The sequence below is a fragment of the Rhinopithecus bieti genome, unplaced genomic scaffold (genome assembly GCF_001698545.2).
Source record: "Rhinopithecus bieti isolate Rb0 unplaced genomic scaffold, ASM169854v2 scaffold_16601, whole genome shotgun sequence".
NCBI lineage: Eukaryota > Metazoa > Chordata > Mammalia > Primates > Cercopithecidae > Rhinopithecus > Rhinopithecus bieti.
This window is the reverse complement of record NW_016808732.1, coordinates 1,006,363-1,031,135: the sequence shown is the minus strand read 5'-3', so window position 1 is coordinate 1,031,135 and position 24,773 is coordinate 1,006,363. Positions and strand designations below refer to the sequence as shown.

At 44.3% G+C, this 24,773-nt stretch overlaps 1 protein-coding gene across 1 annotated transcript in view; it reads left to right on the top strand.

The window, feature by feature from the left end:
- Positions 1-24,773, top strand: part of EVC2 (EvC ciliary complex subunit 2) — a 92,853-nt gene that overhangs the window by 54,757 nt on the left and 13,323 nt on the right. Inside the window, 2 exon segments of the mRNA XM_017887082.1 lie at positions 18,930-19,078; positions 19,081-19,253. Of these exon segments, the coding sequence (XP_017742571.1) occupies positions 18,930-19,078; positions 19,081-19,253 (322 nt within the window).

Sequence of the window (24,773 nt, the reverse complement as noted above, 5' to 3'; positions counted from 1 at the left end):
CATTTGTAATTCTAACATGAAGCTTAGCTGGGATTCGAAATATGCCATTAGGTGACTTGATTACCCCCTCATTTCAAGCCCCATCAGAGCCATAACTTTGCTCTATCCTGCTGAGTTATTTTTGACAAAGAGCATTTCCTAGGTGTGCGTGGTGGTTTTTACATTGCTTATTCATAGGCCGTCTTACAGAGAGAATTTGAGGAAGGACTATTTCCTTTGATTTTTATCAGGCTCCTTGACTGTGGTTATAATGGAGGTGGACTCAGTCTCAGCACATGCTGGGACCGGGAGGAAAGAGGAACTAGGCAGGACCGGCTGGTTCTGGAAGCTTCTAGGGACATGGAGTGCCGATCGTGTTTTAGCTCCAGCCTTACTCTAGGCCTGACCACTTCACACACCTCTCGCCTGTGATCTTATTTAATTCTCTCATCTCTCCCGTTTTAGACCAGGAAGCTGAGGTTCAGAAAGGCTTATTGGTTTCTCCCTAAGGTCACACGGGTAGTAATGGATTTGGCTTAGGCCTGAGTGTTTTCAATCTTTTCTTCTATTGACCGAACAGCTTTTTAAAAAGACTGAGCTTAGATGTTTCAGAGAGTCAAAGAACGTAAAACAAAAAAAGAAGTTCAGATCTATGTCTGTTTCCTCTATTATTAGAACAAGCTTAGGACTCTTTCTGGATGCTACCAACATTGCCTCTAAACTGTCTCGAAATCGTGTTTGTACAAAGTAAGTGTTTCATGAGTATTTGTCGAATTGAGGCTTTTAAATATGTGTGTTTAGTAGTTTTTTATGTGCCAACCATATGGTATATTTTTACAACTTCTACTCTTTTTATTCGTTGTAAACACTTTAGAGAAATGATTTTGTTCCTCATCTCTAAAAACCTGAAGCCCGGGGAAATTAAACAACTCATCCAAGATTCTTTTGTTCACTTGTTCTTTGATTGGGTTGCTGGTGCATGCAGTACTTTTAAAAAAGTAATTAATGGATTGATGAATCCAACAGATTCTTGCTGAGGGCTCCTTCTGCACCAAGCACTGTGATAGATCCAAGACTCTCGTTTGCCGGACACTAGCAAGTGTCTTGGTTTTTGTCCTTATAGAGCTTACACAAGCACACACAACTCCGTGCACTGGTAATTCTTTGATTCTACGCTGTGGTCAGAGCTATAAAGGGACAAGGGGCTCTGTTAAAGAATCTTGGAGAGGACACTTCTAAGGGAGCCTTGTTAAGCTGAGAGCTGGTGATGAGCATTTTGGAGTGGGCAGCATGCATAGGAGGTAGGAAGGGATGTGGACGTTTGAGGACCAGGCCAGGGTGGGAGGTGTAGACGGCACAGAGATTGAAGAGTCATTAGAGCCAGTGAGGGGCCTTCCCTACAGTAACACTGCCTCCATTCTTTATCCTGAAATTCTGATTTTCTTCACAACACTCAAGGCTGGCGGAAACTACCTTATTTTTTCAAATTAATGTTGTTGTATTTCGTCTTACCCACCTGGGCAGTAAGTCCTGTGAGTGCAGGGACCTTCTGTCTTGCTCGCTGATTCATCCCCAGTGCCTCCAACAGTGCCTGGCCCAGTAAGTGCCACTACGCAAGAGGTACACATTACACTTGGTGGAATGCTATAATTGAAAGTCACCTGCAGAGAAAACTTGAGGCTATAAGGTACTTGATAGCAAAGACTAGGAGGAGGTGCAGCATTACTGAAACCAGAAGACAACACGTTTCCAGATGTGATGTGGTTCTTCAGGCTACCCAGCTTCTTCCAAGGGTGTCCTGTGGCTGGGACACCCTTGCAGGGAGATTCTGTTTGATGGAAGGACTGGACAGGAGTTGGGCCATCATCTGTCATGATAGGAAGGATGGCAGAGTCTATGTAGATGTAGCAGGTGTGTGGCTTGGGGAGGGCACATGGGATGAACCTGTCAGATGCTTCTCAATGAAGTTCAAGGTGAGGACAGCAGGGGAGGAAAAGGTGGGAACGTAGAAAAGTGTGAAACAGTCCTGACCATGGGGAGGTGGCTTACTAGAGAAACCCAGACTTGCTGAGCAGCATGGACTGCCCGTGTGAGGCTGGTGGGCCTCCCTGCCTGGACGAGGTGCCTTCCCCTGCAGTGGTCTCAGTGGTCTGGGTGGAGCCATGGAGGCCACTGGTGGGCATGGCATAGAGCCCAGTGGTTAAAACCCAGGCCTGACTGCTGGGGTTGAGTCCCAGCTCTGCCACTTACTGCGTTGGTGACTCCAGTTGCCTTATCTATACAATGGGATGCAGTGCTGGCCTTACCCTGGTGCCCGGACCAGAGCTGGCCTGCAGAGCTTTCCCAGGTGAGAGGGAGAGGGATAGGGACTTAACTATATTAGTATCCCGTGGCTGCTGTAACAAATGACCCTGACCTTGGTGGTTTCACGCAACAGAAACTCACCCTGTCACCGTTCTGGAGGCCAGAGTCCCAGATCAGTTTCTCTGGGCTGAAATCAAGGTATCAGCAGGGCCATGCTCCCTTCAAATGCTCTGGGAGGGTTGTTCCTGCTTCTTCCAGCTTCTAGGGCTTCCAAGACCGCAGCACTTCTTGGCTTGTGGCCAACTTACTTCCATCTCTGCCTGCTCGTGGCCTCCCCTTCTTCTGTATGTATGAAATCTCCCTCTGCCTCTCTCTTAGGATATCACTCAGGACTGGATTTAGGGCTCACTGGATAATCCAGCATAGTCTCCTCGTGTCGAGATCCTTCACTTAATTATACCTGCAAAGACCCTTTTCCCTTTGAAGGCCACATTTCCAGGTTCCAGGAATTAGGGCTGCCAATCTTTGGGTGGAAGGGATCACAACATCTCAAGAGGATGAGGAAGGAAGTGGAGACTTGAGGGGCCTTGAGAAGAAGTAAAAGGAGGAGGTCAGTGGGTTAGAGGACTCGAAGGGGTGTGTCAGAGAATGGTTTCTGGAATGTTTCTGAGCAGCTGAGGGGTGTTTTAAACACGGGAAATGCTGGGAACGGTTACCTCTCCATCAGCAATGGTCGGTCCAGGGCTCAAACCCAGGTCTTCTGACTCCAAGGCCAGGACATCCTCTGGTGCTTCCTGGCTGTTTGCAGACCATTTGGTAGAGATTCTTCTTGGATCATGCAAGAGGAGACTCACAAAGAGGGAAGGGCCGGAGGTCTGAGTGGAGGCAGCACTTCTCTGAGACTAGAGTGCAGCTCGCCCACCTCCCCCGCTTCCCTCAGCATTGAGTGGGATAGACGTGGTTCCTTGCGCATGGCAGATGCTCAGGAAATACTTCTGGAATTGAGTCATCTCACTTCATGACCTGTTGTGAGATATTCCACTGGAGGTCCTTGTGGGGTGGTGGTCAGTTTTACAAGGCTTAAAAATAATGCCCATCTCTTTCCCTTCCAAGTTCTAAGCTATTTTAAAACTCTGCCTCCCTCCCTCCCTCCCTCCCTTCCTCTCTTCTTTTCTTTCTCCCTTCCTCCCTCCCTTCCTCTCCATTTCTTCTTCCATATGGATTAAGCATTTGGTCCATGCCAGGGACTGTGCGTGTGTGCTTTCCCTCCGAGGCCCTCAGCATGGTCTGTGATGCTCGGACTGTGACTGTTTCCCATATCAAACCCTGTCCCTTTGGTGGCGCAGGCCTGGCGGCACCAGGTGAACCTCAAAACACATCTGGGCTGGATCTCAAGGGCCATTAGGACTTGTCAGAAGGTGCATGGGGCATTTCTAGCAGGGGGAATGAGTGCCAGAGGAACATGTGCAGGAGGCTGGACACATGGGTGGTGGTGGGGAAGAGGCCTTACTCTCTGAAAGAAGGTCCTGGTGGACCCTTGAATCTCTCCTCACTCCAGCCCCATGATACAGATAATCCGTGTCTAGGCCCTTCTACCTTCCTGGAAGGATCAGTATCAGAGTTCACCTGGAGCACCAGACGGTTGGCAGGAGCAAAGGTCAGCTAAGGTGGACAGCAACCCTATCCTCAAACCTGATCCTCGCTTCTGGATTTCCTGAGAGGTGGTGGGTTCCTGTGCAGCACCCGACATGGCGGGGTTCTTATGGAGTTTGTAAAGGGGCCACTGGAGAGCACAGCAGAGGGAATGCCTGCTGGGTTCCCACGGCAGCTCTCACTGTCATCTTCCAGCAAGGTGAGGGTTTCTTGAGGAGTTCTGTCTGACAAACACCTTCTGTTCTTTTGGCAAGTGTTTACTGTGCTCTCCCTCAGCGCTAGGCACGATGTAGGCTGGGTGCCGGGGAGGAAGCCAAGAAAAGCAGGGAGCCTGTCCATGCCCACTGTCTGCAGGGAGAGAGGGCTCATGTGCCGAGAGGCATGGTGCAGGGTATAGCGCAAGGTGGAACCACCATTGCAGTGGCAGCTTCCACCCTGCCCGTGACACTCAGCGTGTGTCTTACTCCGTCCCCAGCTGCTCATTCTGCTAAGTTATGGCCAGCGGAGCCCGACTCAACAACAGAGTGGCTTCCTTCAGCGGCCTGGAATGGTGCTCTTACACTCCTGGACACAGATTAACCATGCCCTGCACGCCCAGGCCAAGCCTGGGTTCCAAGTTTCCTCAACGGCACAGTTCATAGGATTCTCATCACTCCAGGCACAGGGTGGAATTCAGAAAACATCAGCAAAACTCCAGCCACCCCCGCAGTGATGCCCCTGGGCTCCAGGCCTGCACTGCCGTTGCCCACCAAGGATTGGAGGAAACCCTTGGAAATGCAAGGGAAGGGCACGTGGGCAGAGTTGCCTCAGGGAACGGAGAAGCTGACTGCTAAGTTGAAACCTCAAGGATGTAAATGCAAGGAAGAGGCATCTCCAGTGGAGGTCCGCTCTGGCATGTGGATTCCAGAACCCGGAGAAATTCATGTGTGCCCCCTTTCTTCTCTCAAAGAGGAGCTTCTGAGAGACCCCTCAAAAATTGTAATTTCTGCCGCGGGGCCTTCCCTGGGCTCCGAGACTGACTCCAGTCCCCCTCTTCTCCCTATAGGATATATAGGCTGTTTTCAACCTCTTTTTTTTGAGATGGAGTCTCACTCTGTCACCCAGACTGGAGTGCAGTGGCACAATCTTGGCTCACTGCAACTTCCGCCTCCCAGGTTGAAGTGATTCTTCTGCCTCAGCCTCCTGAGTAGCTGGGATTACAGGCACACACCACCACGCCCGGCTACTTTTTGTATTTTTAGTACATACAGGGTTTCACCATGTTGGCCAGGCTGGTCTTGAACCCCTGACCTCAGGTGATCCGTCTGCTTTGGCCTCCCAAAGTTCTGGGATTACAGGCATGAACCACCGTGCACGGCCCGTTTTCAACCTCTTGTTTCAAGTTCCCATTGCATCTCCAGATTCTTGGCATCTCAGTGCTGAAGAGAGGGTGGGCCTCATTTGTAACAGGCACATACTAAGGAGTCCAGCTCTACTTTTTGTTTACTTAATAGATTATATTTTAGCACAGTTTTAGATTTGTAGAACTATTGAGAGGAGAACACAGAGAGAGTTCCCATTATCTCCCCTACCCAGTTTACCCTAGTACTCATGTCTTATATGCTACATTTGTTACAGTGAATGATCCAATATTGATACATTATTATTAGCTAAAGTTCACAGTCTGTTCAGATTTCCCTCGTTTTTACCAAATGCCCCTTTTCTCTCCAGAGGAAAGGACTTTACCAGGGCCTTACCTTTCTTAGGGGAAAGAACATTTTCCCAGCTCATGAACTAAGAGCTAACCTGAAGATAAAGCAATTTATACCTTCCCAGGAAAACAGGATCTTAGAATCTGGATACTGCACAGGATCTTAGTAGTCGTCTGGCCCAAATTCTCGGCTAAAGCAGGAATAGTCTCTGGTATGCCTAATAGATGGCCTACCCATTTCTACTTGGATGTTGTCATGGATGGAGAGGGACTGCAGTACCTTCAGGGTTGCTGTTATGGGTGGAATTGCATCCCCTCACAAAGCTATGTTGAAGTCATAACTCCTGGGACCACTGAGTGTGACCTTATTTGGAAGTATAATCTTTGCAGTTGTAACCTCACTAAGGTGAGGCTGTTAGGGTGGGCCTTGATCCAGCATGACTGGTATATTCATAAGAAGAGGGAAATCTGGACGTAGACACAGGACGGACACCATGTGAAGAGAGGCACACACTGAAATGATGCAGCTACAAGCTAAGGAATACCAAAGATTGCTGGCAACACAAGCTGGCATGGAACAGATCCTCCCTCATAGCCCATAGGAAGAACCATCCCTGCCAACACCTTGACTTTGGACTGTTGGCCTCCAGAACTGGGAGGGAATAAGTGTTGTTCTAAGCCATCCAGCTGATGGTACTTGGCTACATAGGAAAGTACCCTAGGAAACAATTACATCTCCCTAAGCCACACCTTCTGAACCAGAACCTGAGAGCAGGCCTGGGGAGCTGCATTTTGTATCTTCAAATTGTTCTTGTACATTCTGATGTTTAATAGTTTGAGAACTTCTGCAGGAGAGCAGAGTACCCCAAAGATGCATCCTCTAGTTGGTTCAGAGTGGAGTCACAAGAATCCTCATCTAAGGCTGCAGACCCTCCCTGTTACCTCCCTCACATTGGGGTTTTTATCCACCAGCAGCCCTTGCTGGCTAGAGGATGCTCCTGAGGACCTTAATTTCCTGGCACAGCTGCCTACTGTTTGCATGAGTCGACACCTTCATCTTGGCCTTCTGGTCTCCGAGCTGTGAGGTGACACATTTCTGTTGGTTGAAGCCACCCACTTTGTGGTACTTTGTTACAGCAGCAGTCACAGGAAACACATGCAGTTCTCCATCTCAGTGCTGGGCAGCTGACATTCCCGGAGGGTGCATCTGTCCTTAACCAGAAATCCATTTATACAGTGTCACGTGTGATAAACATGGTGTTTACTACAAACAGGCGGCTGAATTGCGGTGCCATCCTAATGCAGCCTCTCCTCACCTGCACACTGGTCCCTACGTAGGACTTCTCCCCTCTCCCTCCTGGAGCTCTCCACCTCTTCCCATCTCATCAACAGCACCTGAATCTCAGCCATTACCATTTCTTTCTTGGCCTCTGCCACCAACTTCACGTCCATCCCTCACCGTCCAGTCCATTCACACACCAGCCAGAGGTACCTTTTCAGTGAATCCGGTTGGGCCACCTGTGCTGAAAAGCCTTCACCAGCTTTACCCTGTTCCCTGGTAAAACCCAAATCCCCACCATGGCCTTCCATGTCAGAAGCCTAAGGCTGTTTAGCTTGTATGGGTGATATTTTGTGTTCACCTGATCATAATCATCAGATATCTGCAAGGTTGTCGTGGATAAGACAGTGGAAACTGGGGCAGAGATGGAAATTTTAGGGATATAAATGTCAGCTAATTATGAAGAAAGCCTTTCTGCTTCTCTAAGCTCTTCTATAAGGGGAGTTAGCCTGGAGGGGCAGCTAGCTCCCCATTGTGGTGGGTGCACATGGCAGAGGCTGGGGACTGCCTGGCAGAGAAGATGTTGAGAAAACCCAGGTATTGGTTGGAAAGGTGACTTAGCTGACATCCAAGGTTTATTCCATTTCTAAAGCCATCTATACATTTTCTATCCTGCAGTTGTTTCCTATGATCATCATCTAACCTTCAGGTAGAGCACAATTTGTCTTTTCAAATAAGGGTTTCAAATGTTATCTCTCTACCTACCTACCTATCAATCATTCATTCATCCACTAATCCATCCATCCATCTTCCCGCTTACCCATTCACTTGTTCTTCTACCTACCCATGTGCCCATGCACCTACTCATTCACCCATCCATCATCCATTTGCTCATCTCTCCTTCCACCCATGCATCCATCCACCCATCTTTTTCACCCACCCATTTTTTCATTCGTCTATTCATCCATCCATCCTTCTCTCTACTCATCCACCCATCTGCCCGTCTATCAATTTGCCCATTCACCCACCTGTCCACCTGTCATCCATCCATCTGTATATCCATCCACTCACCCGTCTATCTATCATCCATCCTTCATCTACCCATCCAGTCTTCCATCCAGCCAGTCAGTCATCTATCAACCCATCTATTCACCTACCCATGCATTCCTCCATTCATTTCATCCATCATCCATCCATCCATCCATTCATCCATCTATCCCTCCATCTATCCATCCATCCATTCATCCATCTTTCCATCTATCCATTCACCCATCTGTCCATCTATCCATTCACCCTTGCAGCCATCCACCCATCCATCCTTGTGTTTATCATGTTTCCCCTGCATCTTCTTTTCTCTACCATAAAGAATGATATCAAGAAAGACATGACAGACATAACAACAGCCACACAATGAGAAGTCACGTTTTCCAGCATCTGTTCTGTGCCAGAGACTGGGCTAAGTGCTTCATGTGCTGTTTTGAGGCAGTAGGACAGATGGTACAGCAAGGACTCCGGAGCAACATGTCATGGGTTCAAATCCCAGTTCTGTCATTTAATAGTAATGTGACTTTGAACAAGGTATTTTAATTTTTCTGTGCCTCAGTTTCTTTACTTGTAAGAGAGATATCAATCACCTACAAGTTTTTTTTGTGATGATTGAATGGCTTTTATATATATATAGCAATTAAAACAAAGCCTGATCATAAGAGGCACTATTACTAACCCTCTCAGTGACTCATTTGTTGTGGGTGATAATATTCTCACATAGTCAACAGGGAAACTAGGCTCAGAGACGTCAATAACCCACCTGAGCTCATGCAGTTCCTGAGGGGTAAAGCTGAAATTAGAAGCTAAATTAGGCTGGGCGTAGTGGCTCAAGCCTATAATCCCAGCACTTTGGGAGGCCAAGATGGGTGGATCACGAGGTTAGGAGATCGAGACCGTCCTGGCTAACATGGTGAAACCCCGTCTCTACTAAAAAATACAAAAAAAAACCTAGTCAGGCGAGGTGGCGGGCGCCTGTAGTCCCAGCTACTGGGGAGGCTGAGGCAGGAGAATGGCGTAAACCCGGGAGGTGGAGCTTGCAGTGAGCTGAGATCCGGCCACTGCACTCCAGCCTGGGTGACAGAGCGAGACTCCGTCTCAAAAAAAAAAAAAAAAAAAGAAGCTAAGTTAATGTGACTTCCAAGGCCATGCTTCCAAATATAATGAAATATCACCTTCCAGGAAAAGTGGATTAGGATATGTGTAAAAGAGAGTTAGGAGGGAAGCACAGGAAGGACAGGGAGGATTTGAGGCAGAGAGGTAGTTCTAATTCTCCTTTTTGCCTCTTCCAGGGCTGACCGGTCTGTCACAGTCTGGCAGTGGGTGGAGTAGGCAGTGGGCAGTGATGTGGAAACCCCAGGAGGGAAGAGTTAGTGGCATCTGTCTGCATCTTTACCCCCTTCCCTGGAGAGGGAAGGCCCAATCCCACTTCTAAACATAGAAATCCTTAAGAGGAAAATTGTCAATGAGGAAAGATGCAAACTGCTGACCTCTTATACCTTAGAGCCTAGGTTTTACCAAACTAGAAATGTAATCGTTTGTCATAAGTCTTATTGGTGTTTTGCTCATGTAGGTGACTATTTTTACTCTCATTTAACCTCTCATTACAATTTGGACAGCAAATATACTCAGGAGGTATTTTTCTTCTCAAATTTCCATTGTCCATGCCTGCAAATGGATAGTTTATAAACATGATTGATGGTCCCAGAGAGGAATCTTGCAGCACTGTCTGTCCATTGGAATTACCTTCTGATGAGGAAAATTTCAGTTTCACTCATATTGAATTGGTTTTGGGGGTCTGTTGTGCTTACACCTGCTACCTTGAAGATGCCAGATTTGTATAGTAAAAAAAATGGCCATGGTGATTCCATTTTCCTTCTGAATTAATTACCCACCATGTTGATTAATGAGTCCTCTTTCAATTTCTGGAGAACATTTGCTGCATGTGCATCAAATTCTATCCTAATTTTGCTCTGACACCTTGCTTGCCATTTGGTGAGAACTTGATTAATTTTTATGTGAAATAAGAAGAAAGAAAGAAGAATTAATGTCATCTTCTCTCTTTTTTTTAATCATCAATAGCTAATCAAAGTATTAATCAGGTCTTGGGTAATTTAAGCAGTACTGTTTCCCCTTAGAAAGATGTTGTCATCGGCAAACCTATTCCCAAGTTTTAATAGCCTACATTTAGTAAGTGGTTCCTGTGTGCTGGACGTGGTTCTAAACTCCTGTGTGAAGTCAGTCACTTCCAAGAGGAATATCACTTGTACAGTTTGTATATGTAGCAAAACTGGCCAGAGAAAATATGTTCATCTTTGAAGCACAGTGACAAGATGACATTTTTGTGACCTCAGTTTTGCGACCTCAAAAAATGATTGTTCCTGAGAAAGCAGTGGGTAAATCCTGCTAACTTTGCCGAGCTGTTGAAGTCGTAAAGACACCTGAGAGTCAGAGCCCTGCATATGTAGCCCAAAATGTCTCTGTCCGCCTCATGGGATCGTTAGGGACTTTTAGGGGCGTGGAAAAATATGTGTATTTCATTGTTGTCTGAATAATTAAAAATGGCAAAATGCCATGGGGCAATGAAAATTTAACTCTTTACCGGTGAACCTGATTCTGTATGGAAATGAAGAATTCTTAATATTTGTTTTCCTCTCTTGCAGCCCTTTGGGAAATTAATGGATAAGAGTTGGCTTCATTAGTGGCACGGTATTTTAATTGATTTAAAGGGACATTTCTTTTGTGGCTTTGGAACACCCTGACAGTTTTTATCATCGCCTCTTCTGACAGATTATCCACAGTGATTAACATTAAAACTGTTACAGTGAAGAGTGCCTCTGAGACTGTCTTCCCAGGCAACTGGGAAGGTGAGTTGTGGGCACTGACTCTATTCTGCAGCCAGTCTTCTGTGAGAGGGAAGAACCAAGAATGAGGAAACTGTTATTATTTAGAACCAACAAAGGGCCAGGCTGTGCTGTGTGCCTTCTGTTTCTTCTCTTCTTTAACTCTGAACAACAACCTATGAGGGTGGTCCTCATTGTGCTGGTGTGGAAACTCAGTTCTTTACCCAGGCCCCTTAGCTAGCAGGTGCTTTCACAGCAAACCACTGGTAAAGCAACCGGTACAGCACCTGCCATTTTCCCAACACAAGCAGCCACACATTTGGTCGTGTAACTTAATGAATTAATGAATGATGCATGGAGTGGTCAAGTAAGTTGTGTTAGTTTCCTATTCAGCTGTAACAAATTACCACAAACTCGGTGGTTTACCACAACATGAATGTGTTATCTTAAAGTTCTGGAGGTCAAACTCCAATATAGGTATGACCAGGTAAAAATCAAGATGTCAGTTTTAGATAGATCAGTGGGGTGGCTATCGTTTACAATAATCCATTGCACATATCAGAATAGCTAGAAGGGAATAATTCTAATGTTTCTAGCATAAAGAAAAGACAAATATTTAAAGTGATGGCTATCCCAATTAACCTGATTAAATCTTTCCACATTAAATGAATGTATTATATTATCACATGGGCCCAGAAAATGTGTACATCTGTTACTTGTCAATTAAAAAAAAAGATGTCAGCTCTAGGGGAGGTTCACTTCCTGGCCTTTTCCGGCTTCTTGAGGCTGCCTACATTCACTGACTTGGGACCCCTTCTTCTATCTCCAAAGTTGACGTCATCACTCCTATGTCAGCTTCCTTCGCTGCATGGCATTCTCCAACTCTGACCCTGCTTCTGCCTGTTTTCCTAAAAGACCTTGTTCTTGATCTCAGTCTTAAGGTCAGCTGATGAGTAGCCTTAATTCCCCTTTGCCATGAAACCTAACATGTTTGCAGTTCTAGGGATTAGGCTGTGAATGTCTTTGGCAGGGGCACTGTCCTCCCTGCCACATAAGGCTTCGTTTAAGGTGTGAGATCCATTCTGTCTGCCTCAGAGTAGAGAAGGGATTCTGTTTTCTGAGCTTGTACAACATTGATTGTTTAGTTCATTTGACATTTAACCATACACACACTGCCTTGAGGCATGTCTTGTGTTTCTTTCTTGCTTTGTAACCTGCAAAGCACTCGTTGCATAGACACATGTTCGATAAGCACTTTTTGAGAAAATGAAAGAAGCCAGTGAATGACCTGTTGTTTAAAACTAGGCTAAGTTGTGTCTTACGGGGACGGAAGCTATTTTAATCTAAGATGGTAAAATTCAAGCATCAAAAAGAATAATGACTGTAGTTGATCAAAACCTACCAAATATATAAAAATCTTCAATTTCATAGTGACGCTATGCAGAGGCATGGGGGGCTTCCTAGGTTTAGCTAAACATTTGGACTCACAAGACTCTCACAGGGCACACGTGGCCTCATCTACTCGGAAGGCTTGAGGGTCTGCACCACCACTTGCTGTGAGGACAGCATTTTTTCCCTGTGGGTGTCCTCGCCACAGGTCACACAGCAGCCTACACAACTGTTTTTTTTTTGGGGGGGAGAGCATTTTCCTCCCAGGTGACACAGGTCAGGTTCAGGGAGATGCAATCCACATCAAGCAGGTGCAGGGGTCTTTCTGGCTTAAAATATTCCTACCCCACAGGTGGCAATATCTTTTGTAACAACTCACAGACATCGCTTCCAAGGGTCCCGCAAGAGATATGCCCAGTTCAAAGAGGCATCTTCCTCAGGGAGGTACAAGGTATGGCATCCCTGTATTTAGTTTATTTACCAGTCTTCTCATCCATGTGTAATTTGCCAATCTGGCATTATTTTTGCTAAAAGCCATGTTGCCTGGTAACATATTTGATGTTCTTCCTCTTAGTAGGTTTCTGAGTAAGAGTTAACTAAAGCTCAGATTCTCAGGAAGCTGAGAAAAGTTTTATAAACCTTTGCCCTCATGCTAAAACATAACAAAACAAGCTGATAAACAAACAAACCCAAACTCATTATTCACCATTGTAGGTTGCTAGATACCAACCCTTTAATTAGAAAATTGATAAAATGCAAGAGAAATAATTATGCAGCTCTCTGAACTTTATGTCAGAGTAACAGAATTGTTGATGAAAGTTCTTTTTGAAGAATTTCAGCTTAAAATGCAGAAGAAATGATAGAATTAGACAATGTGCATTTTTAAACCCCTAAAGAAATCATGGATCTAGGTAACCATTAGAAATTTACAGGAAAGAAAAACCATTAAAAAGTGTACAAGGCACATGAATAGACACTTTTCATAAGAAGACATACATGCAGCCAACAAACATATGAAAAAAAGCTCAATATCACTGATCATTAGGGAAATGCAAATCAAAACCACGAGATACCACCTTACCCGAGTCAGAATGGCTATTACTAAAAAGTCAAAAAATAGGCTGGGTGCGGTGGCTCATGCCTATAATCCCAGCACTTTGGGAGGCCGAGGGAGGTGGATCACTTGAGGTCAGGAGTTTGAGACCAGCCTGACCAACATGATGAAACCCAGTCTCTACTAAAAATACAAAATTAGCCAGATGTGGTGGTGCAAACCTCTAATCCCAGCTACTCGGCAGACTGAGGCAGGAGAATCACTTGAACCTGGGAGGTAGAGGTTGCAGTGAGCCAAGATCGTGCCATTGCATTCCAGCCTGGGCGACAAAAGCGAGACTCCATCTGAAAAAATAAGCAAATAAACAGGTGTTGGTGAGGTTGTGGAGAAAAAATAATGCTTATAAACTGTTGATGGGACTGTAAGCTAGTTTAACCATTGTGGAAAACAGTGTGGCAATTTCTGAAAGACCTAAAAACAGAACTACCATTTAACCCAGCAATCCTATTACTGAGTATATACCTAAAGGACTATAACTCATTCTGCATAAAGACACATACACGTGTATATTTATTCCAGCACTATTCACAATAGCAAAGACATGGAATCCACCTAAGTGCCCATCAATGGTAGGCTGGATAAAGCAAATGTGGTATATATATACCATGGAGTACTATGCAGCCATTGAAAAAGAGTGAGATCATGTCCTTTACGGGAACTTGGATGGAGCTGAAGGCCATTATCCTTAGCAAACTAACTCAGTAACAGAAAACCAAACACCACATATTCTCACTTATAAGTGGGAGCTAAATGATGAGAACACATGGACACATGGAGGGGAACAACAGGCATTAGGGCCTATCAGAGGGTGGAGAGTGGGAGGAAGGAGAGGATCAGGAAAAAGAACTAATGGGTATTAGGCTTAATACCTGTGTGACAAAATAATCTGTACAACAAACCCCCATGACACAAGTTTACCTGTATGAAAAACCTGCATATATACCCCTGAACTTAAAAGTTAAGAAAAAAAAAAAATAAGTGGACGTTAAAATCATTAGACGCATGGTTGATGAGAAATATTAGAATGCAGGGATCATGCTGGCACCACTTGAACCTATGGGTTCACCCTAACCTTACCCTGTAGTATGGACGTAAAGGAAGCACACAGTACAAATATACTACCACTGTGGGGGATGCTGGAAAATGAAAAATGGAACCAACATATAATCCAGCCATTCCACTACTGGATATATGTCCAAAAGAAAGGAAATCAATACATCAAAGAGATATCTGCATTCTCATGTTTATCACAGCACTATTTACAATAACCAAAATGTGAAATCAGCCTAAGTGCCCTAAAGAATAAAGAAAATATGGTATAAATACACAATGGAATGTTTTTCAACCATAAAAAAGAACAAATTCCTATTATTTGAAGCAACATAGATGGACCTAGAGGTCATTATGTCAGGTGAAATAAGCCAGTCACAGAAAGACAGATATCGCATGTTCTCACTCATATGTGAGAGCTAAAAAAGTGGACCTTGTGAAGGTATAGAATGGGATAGTGGTTACTGGAGCCCAGGCATGGGAAGGGGTAGGTTTAGATGAAGGAAAGCAAGAATATAAATAAAATATATTTATTACCACTGAACTGCACACTTAAAGAAAAGATGGTGGCCGGACGTGGTGGCTCACACCTGTAATCCCAGCACTTTGGGAGGCCGAGGCGGGCAGATCACAAGGTTAAGAGATCAAAACCACCTGGCCAACATGGTGAAACCCTGTCTCTACTAAAAATGCAAAAATTAGCTGGGCGTGGTGGCGGGCGCCTGTTGTCCCAGCTACTCGGGAGGCTGAGGCAGGAGAATCGCTTGAACCTGGGAGGTGGAGGTTGCAGTGAGCAGAGATCACACCACAGCGCTCTCGCCTGGCAACAGAGCGAAACTCCGCCTAAAAAAAAAAGAAAGATGGTAAATTATATATGTATATTTTGTCTCAATTTTTAAAGGTCACTCAAAAAAAGAAGTAAAACCAATTGAATGAAGATCTTCGATCTAACTGTTAGTTTACAGGAAATACAGGGAATAGAGAGAGGTACAGTGACACCCATGGAAGCAACTGGTCAAATCCAGAACATGGGACATTCTGCAGGGTAGAGGCCTGACTTCCCTAATACATCAATGCTGTAGAAGGAAAGATGGAAGGCCAGAATGTTCTAGAATAAAGGAAACTTAACTGGCATTATGGGATTTTGTTTGGTTCTTGAATTAAATGTTCAGTTGTAAAAAGACATTTTGAGACACTTGAGGTAGTCTGAATAATGACAGATAACTAGACATTTCTCCTTATTGGGATTGTTTTAATTTTTTTTAATTTTGAGACAGTCTCGCCCCTGTTGCCCAGGCTGGAGTGCCGTGGCCCAATCTTGGCCCACTGCAACCCCCACCTCAGCCACCTGAGTAGCTGGGGTTACAGGCGCTTGCCACCACACCTGGCTAATTTTTGTAGTTTTAGTGAACACGAGATTTCACCATATTGGCCAGGCTGGTCTTGAACTCCTGGCCTCAATTGATCCACTCACCTTGGCCTCCCAAAGTACTGGGATTATAGGTGTAAGCCACTGCACCCGGCCTGTTTTAAATATTTTATATATAATAATGACAGGTGTAGGGAGTCACACCCTACCTCTGCCCTCTTAGGGGTCCCAGCTGGGCCTGAGAATTAAATTTTCAAGAGACAGATTAACAGGAAAACAACATGCAAATTTAATATAAGTTTGACATGACACTGGAGCCTGCGTAAGGAAATGAAGACCCAAAGACGTGGTTAGAGGTGAATGGTAATAAAGGCGGGTAAGAATTATTTTACCAAGATCTATTTTTATAGAATTATCTTGGTCTCAACTTTTCATGCTTGATGATAAGAATGTTGCTTTCCTTCCAATATAGGGATGGCATACTTCACATGGGAATTTCATCCCTCTACTTTTAAGAAACAGGTTGGACCAGGCGCGGTGGCTCACGCCTGTAATCCTAGCACTTTGGGAGGCCGAGGCGGGTGGATCGCGAGGTCAGGAGGTCGAGACCATCCTGGCTAACACGGTGAAACCCTGTCTCTACTAAAAAATACAAAAAATTAGCTGGGCGTGGTGACAGGCTAACTCTCTGAAAGAAGGTCCTGGTCCCAACTACTCGGGAGGCTGAGGCAGGAGAATGGCATGAACCCGGGAGGCAGAGCTTGCAGTGAGCCAAGATTGCACCGCTGCACTCCAGCCTGGGCAACAAAGTGAGACTCAGTCTCAAAAAAAAAAGAAACAGGCTGAAGCTCAGAGTGATCTGGTACTAGCTAGTTTGTCTGTCTTTGGAGGCATCTTTAGCTGAAAATAGTCAGTATGCCAGAACACCACATTTTGGGGTAGTATATTTTACCACGCTTTAGCAACAAGGTTAGGTAAAGTAGATATGCATGTACATATTCATGCAGACAAGTTACTCGATACATAGACATACATACATCTATCTGTCTGTTGATCGGTCTGTCTACGTATAACTCCTTGACAGTTAAAGAAGCACGGTGAGGTGTTTATAGGTAAAATGACAGATCTGAGATTTGCTTTAAATTGCTCAAACATGAAAGGTTGGTCAATATTGACGAGTTTTGAACCTGGTTAATGTGGAAGTCATATACTGAAGCCCTTGCAAATTTTATAATAGTTTTCTTAAAACCCTTGTATTTTTACAGTCGTACACCATTCAGATTATCAAAGATGTTTGACATGGTGGAGGGTGGGGCTAAGTGTGAGGATCCTGATGTATGGCTGGGGGTCTCTTCTGGAAAGCAGTTTGTCTGGATGTGCCAGGAGACTTATGGATGTCGCTGACATCTGACCCAGCAATTCCTCTCGTGGGAATCCGTACTGAGGAAATTATTGTGAATATCAAGAGCTCTGTAAAAAGTGATTTGCTTCAGGATTATTTTAGATTTTGAAATTTGCAAGTAATGCAAATGTGCAACAATAGAAGAATGGTCATTGAATGGTGCTGTATCACATGACAAAATATTTTGCAACCCTTATGAAGAAGCATTTAGTTTTTAAATACCACTGGAAGATATCTATAACAATGTTAATTGGAAAATAGCAATGTTAATTGGAAAAAAAAGGATAAAATTGTACCTGCATGCATCTGTGTAAATAGTGGACATTTATGAAAAAATATGCATAGAAAAAAGGCTGGAAGGAAATATGGCAAAATGTCTTCATTAGTTTGAATTGAATCATGACCTTCTACTGTAAAGACATGCGGCACTATTTACAACAGCAAGGACTTGGAACCAACCCACATGCCCATCAATGATAGACTGGATGAAGAAAATGTGGCATATGTACACTATGGAATACTATACAGCCATAAAAAATAATGAGTTTATATGCTTTGCAGGGGCATGGATGAAGCTGGAAACGCTCATCCTCAGCAAACTAACACAGAAACAGAAAACCAAATACTGCATGTTCTCACTCATAAGTGGGAGTTGAACAGTGAGAACACATGGACACAGGGAGGGGAACATCACATAGCAGGACCTGTCAGGGGTGAGAGAAGGAAGAGCATTAAGACAAATAGCTAATGTCTGAAGGGCTTAAAACCTTGATGACGGGGTGATAGGTGCAGCAACCACCATGGCACATGTAAACCTATATAACAAACCTGCACGTTCAGCACATTTATCCCAGAACTTAAAGTAAAATAAAAAGTAATAATAATAAAATAACAAAATGCCTTCATTAGTTCTGACTGAATGATGGATTCATAGTGAACGAAATCTTTTTCTATTTGTCTTTATTTTCCAGACTTATTTTTACCATGAACATAAATTAACTTTTTTCCTATGTAGCTTTTCTTAGCTTTATAGAGGTATGATTAACATATCATAAAATTCACACATTTTAAGAGTACAGTCTGATGTGTTACTGGAAGTGTATACAGTTTTGCAACTACCAACAGTCAAGTTTCAGAACACTGTGACTCTGTGAACTGCCTCATACATATTTTCAAGTAGACTTTAGTTTTAGAGCAGTTTTAGATTTACAAAAACATTGAGAAGATAATACAGATAATTCCCATATATCCTGCACCCAGGTTCCCCTGTTATTAACATTTTCTATTATTATGTTACATTTGTTAAAATTAACAAACCAATGTTGATACAGTGTGATCATGTATCAGTTGTTATCAAAGTCCATGCTTTATTCAGATTTTCATAGTTTTTAATCTAATGTCCTTTTTTCTGCTCTGGGATTCCATCCAGGATATGACATTACATGTAGTAGTCATGTCCATAAATTAATTTTTAATGGGAAGAAAAGTAAAATAAACTTTATTTTTAAATCCTCCAAATATATTAGCTATCCATTTTTCCCTTGGTTTCCTTGTCGTTGTTGACTTGTTACTTGTTGACCAAAACATGTCTTATACATTCCTTTGTACATCATGTGGTACCTTACAAATTTACTACGAGTCAGCTAATGGCCTTCAATAATTGGATGAAGCAGAGGTGAGTGGGGAAAGGAAGAAAAGGAGGACAAAGAAAGCCCTTGCCTACACATAATTTAAAACCTCAGAGCTTTGAAAGACCTTTGGTTTCTGTTGCAATTTCATGTAATGGAATTCTTTTGGTTTTTGTGTTTGCCAGGTTGGAGATTGCAACCCTGAATCGGGCAGATGCAGATCTGGAGGCTTGTCGAACACAAATCAGCAAGGATATCATTGCCCTTCTACTGAAAAATCTCACCAACAGTGGCCACCTCTCACCCCAAGTAGAGAGAAAAATGAGTGATGTTTTCAAAAGCAGTTTATGTTGCTGGAAAATGAAATACAAGAGGAGTACGATCGGAAGATGGTGGCATTGACAGCTGAATGTGACCTGGAAACAAGAAAGAAGATGGAAAACCAGTACCAGAGAGAGATGGTGGCAATGGAGGAAGCAGAAGAGCTGCTGAAACGTGCTAGTGAGAGGGTAAGACAGGTCTGAAAGGAAGGCGTTCACTTCCCGTTCTCTCAGGGATTTGTCATTTATCCATCTACCCACTCATCTGTCCATTTGCCTCCTCCATGCATCTACCTATCACCCATCCAACCATCCACCCATTCATCTATTCACCCTTTCATTCATTCATGCAACCATTCCCACCATCCATCCATCATCATCTATCCATCCACCCATTCACCCACCCATCCATCCACCCACTCATCCATTCATCTATGCACCTGTCCATCCATCCACCCACTCTTTCACCCATCTGTCTATCTACACATCCATCTATCTGTTCATTTATCCACCTACTCATTTATCCATTCACCCTCCCATCCATGCCACCCATCACCCATCCAACCATCCATCTACCCATCCACTCATTCCCCATCCAGCCATCTACTCATCCACTCATCCATTTACCCATTCACCCATGCTTCCATCCATCTACCCATCCACCTGTCTGCCCATTATCACTCATCTACCCATCCATCTATCCAGAATTCATTAGCAAAAATGTGTTGATTACTTACTGTCCATCAGGCATTGGGTTAGGCAGTGAAGGTATAGGGAACAATGAGACATGGTTCTTCCTTTCAAGAAGTTCATAGTCTTATGAAAAAAATCTGTACACATAAAAAATGAGACTTTATTCAGTCATGTTTTAATAGAGGTATGTTCACAGTGCTGTAGAATTCATGGGTAGAGAAGAAAAGCTTCATTCATAGCAGAGCACGTCTGTAGAGGGCATGGTTCACAGAAAGTTGTGATGTCAGAGTGCATGTGTCCCCCTCTGGACGATAGCCTGTTAGGTTACAGTTCTCTCCAGCACAGGCTCTAGAGTCAGAAAAACCTGGACTCACAGTCTAGTACATTCCAGCTCTGCTCCTGAAGGCCTTAATTAGGCACTACAAGCCTAATGGCAGCCACCTCTCAGGGTGGGTGGGAGAAGCAATGTAGGAAAAGCAGCTGCCCGGCGCCCATGGGCTGCAGAAGGCTCTCAGCTCACAGTGCTCAGCTGGAGTTCTCATCACTCAGCCTTCCCAGGGCTGGCCCAGATTGCTCGGAAATCAGCTCTTGTTTTTCCAAAAGTTGTGTCAGTTGCTGCCTTGAAAGAACTAGAGTTTTTCCTGAATGTACCAAATCAAACCTGCTTTCTGTTTTCCTCTGTGAAAGAGATGGCTTATTCAGTTCATGTGACCTGAGCCTGCAAATCCTGTTCTGAACATTTACTCCCCTAGGGAGGCCTTCCAACTACTTAAGAACAAGCTTTTGCACTCAGCTTCCCTTCCGCAGACCGTGGCCATCTACAGCTCTCTTGTTAACAGCTCATGACTCACAGATGGTCATCTGTGGTCAGATGTGGGATGAGCAGTAAAGAAAAGGGGCGAAGTCCTCACTGTCCTGCCCGCATCTGCTCCCTTGCTCCTGGGGCCTTGCTTGCCTTCAGAACCATCTCATTTTAGGGTGTGGCTTGTGTACTCTTTGGCTCTCCTGTCCTAGTTTCCTGTGGCTGCAGTAATAAATCACCACAAATTTCGTGGCTTAAAACAACAGAAATTCATTCTGTTATATAATAGTTCTGGAGGCCAGAAGTCCAAAATCTAGTTGTCAGTAGGATCCTTCCATGTTTGGTTCAGCTTCTGGTGGCTCCAGGTGTTCCTGGGGTTGTAGCTGCATCACTTGAATCTTTGCTCTGTCTTCCTGTGGCCTTTTCCCAGGTAACCCTCTCATCTCCTGTGTCTTATAAGGACATTTGTCATTGAATTTAGGTCCTACCTAAATAATCCAGGATGATCTAATAAGATCTTAAATTAATTTCATGTGGAAAGACCCTTATTCCAAATAAGGTCCTGAGGTTAGGATCTAGACATACCTTTTTTGGGGGGTGGGAGTGTCACCATTCAGTCCACTGCAGCCTCCCTCACCGACACTGCCCTCTGATGCTCTGTCTATGACTGGGCTGGTCAACATCACGCATCCTTGAGCTGGGCCCTTAGGAAGAATGTATTGAATGCACTGTTCGGTGATTCAGCCCCTAAATGATCCCATTATCTCTCTTTTGATTCCTTCCAGATCTGTTACAATTTTTTTTGTTGTTGTTTTTTGAGATAGAGTCTCACTCTGTTACCCAGACTGGAGTGCAGTGGTACAGTCTTGGCTCACTGCAACCTCTACCTCCTGGGCTCAAGTGATTCTCCTGCCTCAGCCTCCCGAGTAGCTGGGATTACAGGCGCCCGCCACCACGCCCAGCTAATTTTGGTATTTTTAGTAGAGACAGGGTTTCGCCATATTGGCCACACTGGTCGCGAACTCCTGACCTCAGATGATCCACCCATCTTGGCCTCCCAAAGTCCTGGAATTACAGGCATGAGCCACCATGCATGGCCAATTTTTTTTACCTTTAAAAATAATACATGCTTAACAAGGGAGGCCTGGACAGTGCCTTAAGGCAGCAGTCAGCAAACAAGGACCCACAAGCCCAATCTTGCCCAGCTTGTTTTTGTGTGGCCCACAAGTTGAGTATGTTTTTTACGTTTTTAAAGAGTTTTAAAATCAAACACACAAACGAAAAGAAGAATACGTAACAGAGACTTCAGATCGCAAAGTCTAAAATATGGCCCCTTACAGAAAGCCTATCTGATTTCAGATTCAAAGCTGAAAAGAAAAGCCCTGGAAAAAAAAAAAAAAGGGAAGCCCATCCTGCCACTCAATGGCAGAGGATCATTCATTCGGCCCATTATTGAGTTCCTACTGTATACCCAACCCTGGAGATACAGGGATGGCTCAGGCCGCCTTCATAGCTGCCCTCAAGTGCCAGCATACATTTTAGCCTTTTGCTTTATCCATTTATTTTACAAAGTAAGGATTATGCAGTTTGTATAATTATATATGTTTCTTGTTTTCACTTTACATCACAGTATACACATTTGCTGATTTTATTAAATACTCTTACAAAATACGATGTATAAAATAACAGCTCATTCTTCCTTAGCATGCACGGTGTGTCTGGCATTGTCCTAAGCACATCCCATTGACCGTCTCTTTATTGTTCACAACAACTCAGTGAGGTAGGGACTGAGAGGATCTCACTTTGACAGGTGGGGAAACTGAGCTGGGGAAGGTTCACCAACCTGAGGCCAGTCAGCCACATGTCCGGCACCACGCCCCAACCACTGTGCACACTGCCCCTCCTGCAGTGGAGGTTACATCCCTCTGCTGTGTGCCCCATGTGAACCCATCCTGTGGGGCATCTAGAATGTTTCTAGTGCCTTTGCTATCAAAAGACTGCCTGGGGCAATGCTTTTTTATGTGGAGAGCGTGAGGACAGGATGCTGGGACTGTGCCCTGCTCCCATCTGTCACACAGTCCCTCTCCTCCTCAGGGCTTCCTGACCCCTGTATTCTCCATGACTTTTCTGGAGCCTCTCTCCCACCCACACCACCTTGCCCACCAGCATGCAGTGGGTGGGCACCATCACTCTAGATTTCCTAGGTCACCCTGTTCAAAGACAAGCAGCCACCTTATTTGAACCAGTCTGTTTCCAGAAATAGTATCTGAGCTGCAGAATTTAATAGAACTAGTTTCCTTCCAGTCCATGCAAGTGATTCCATCTCACAAAACCACAGACTACTTTATAATTATCCATCATGTGTTATAGTCATCTTTAAATAAAATACATAAAATATTTTGGATGTATTATTCCACCAAGAATTGGTTTTAAAAAAGAAAAGCAAAGGAGCAGTGTCAGCTTTCCTGAGTAAAGTTTAGTACAGTACTGAGTAAAGTTTAGTACAGTACTGAGTAAAGTACAGTCATCCCTCCCTCGGTACCCAGGAAGCATTGGTTCCAGGACCCTCCCCACCATCCCACCCCTATGGATACCAAAATCCACAAATTCTCAAGTCTCTGTTATAAAATGGTGTCGAATTTGCACATAACATACACAAATGCTCCTGTATACTTTAAATCATCTCTATTACTTTTAATACTTAATATGATATAAATGTTGTTATAAATAGTTTATATAAGTGCTGTATAAAAAAATAGTTCTGTGCTCTTTAGGGAATAACAAGAAAAAAAAGTCTGTATATGTTCAATACACACAGAAATTTTTGACCTGCAGGTGGTTATATCCATGGATGCAGAACCCACAGATACAGAGAGCTGACTGTAATTAGTGGAGAGCTGAAATGTGTTCATATTATAATATTTAAATGCATATATAATGCCTTATAGTTCTCAAAGCATTTCTCCATTGAGAAGTCCTGGGGAGAGTATTGGGGGATATAGGCGCAGATGGCAGGTAGCTGGGGATTATTTCCTCACTCTTTTCCTCCAGTAGGCACATTGCCCAGTCATCCTGGGTCTCCTTTCCCCATCCTTAAGACAGGGATAATCATGAAGCCTGAGGTCTTAGAGGGCTGTTGTGAGAATAAGTAAGTTAATTCTCATATAGTACCTCAATCATTGCTCGGCACAGAGTCAACCCTGGACAAGGGTTTACTATGATTCATAACTGAATGTAATTTTTAAAGATGCTCATGGCATAGAACACAGAATGTGAACTCTTTCTACTTGAAGGTGGGCAAACCGAAGCCCGGAGGGGAAGTGACTGGCACTCCAGCTTCCTGCATCCAGTTCAGAGCTGGGTCCTTTCTCTGGGGTTCGTCTTCTCTACCCAGGCTCTCCCCGCTGCTTTTCTGCCACTTAAAGAGGAGGCCCAGCAGATGTCTTGTCCTGGGCTGCCTGAGGCTTTCTAACCCCTCTGTGTGAGTCTTTGTCCTAAAGGAAGAGATTCCTTCAGCACAAGAATTCTGACATTTTCACCGTTTCTGATTATTTGTTTTTATAAAATATTTTTATAATATGCCTGTCTTGCTAAGTTGAGTACGGGGAGTATGACAGCACAGTCAAGGCTTTTGAGCGGGATTTCACTTTGTGATGCTGTAGAGTCAATATTATGTACAGCAGCTGCTCCAGCCAGCCTGATGCAGGCCTGTGCTTCTCACACTGGAACTTCTGTACCCTCCCTTCAGGTTTATCCTCCTGACTTCCTCCATGGGACACTCCCTCCATGGGACACTTGCTTTTCTAGGTGTTGGAAACCATAGGATACATGTGCCTTATCTCCCTGAAGTCTGTTTTATTGAGAAGTTCAATAAGGTGTTGGGGGTGAGCAATCATTACTTTCACATTCCTTTATAATGCCCATTTGTGGCCAGGTGTGGTAATCCCATCACTTTGGGAGGCCGAGGCAGGTGGATTACCTGAGGTTAGGTGTTTGAGACCAGCCTGGCCAACATGGTGAAATCCTGTCTCTACTAAAAATACAACAATTAGCTGGGCATGGTGGTGGACGCCTGTAATCCCAGCCACTCGGGAGGCTGAGGCAGGAGAATCACTTGAACCCGGAGGGCGTAGGTTGCAGTGAGCCAAGATCATGGCACTTTCACTCCAGCCTGGGTGGAAGAGTGAGACTCTATCTCAAAAAAAAAAAAAAAG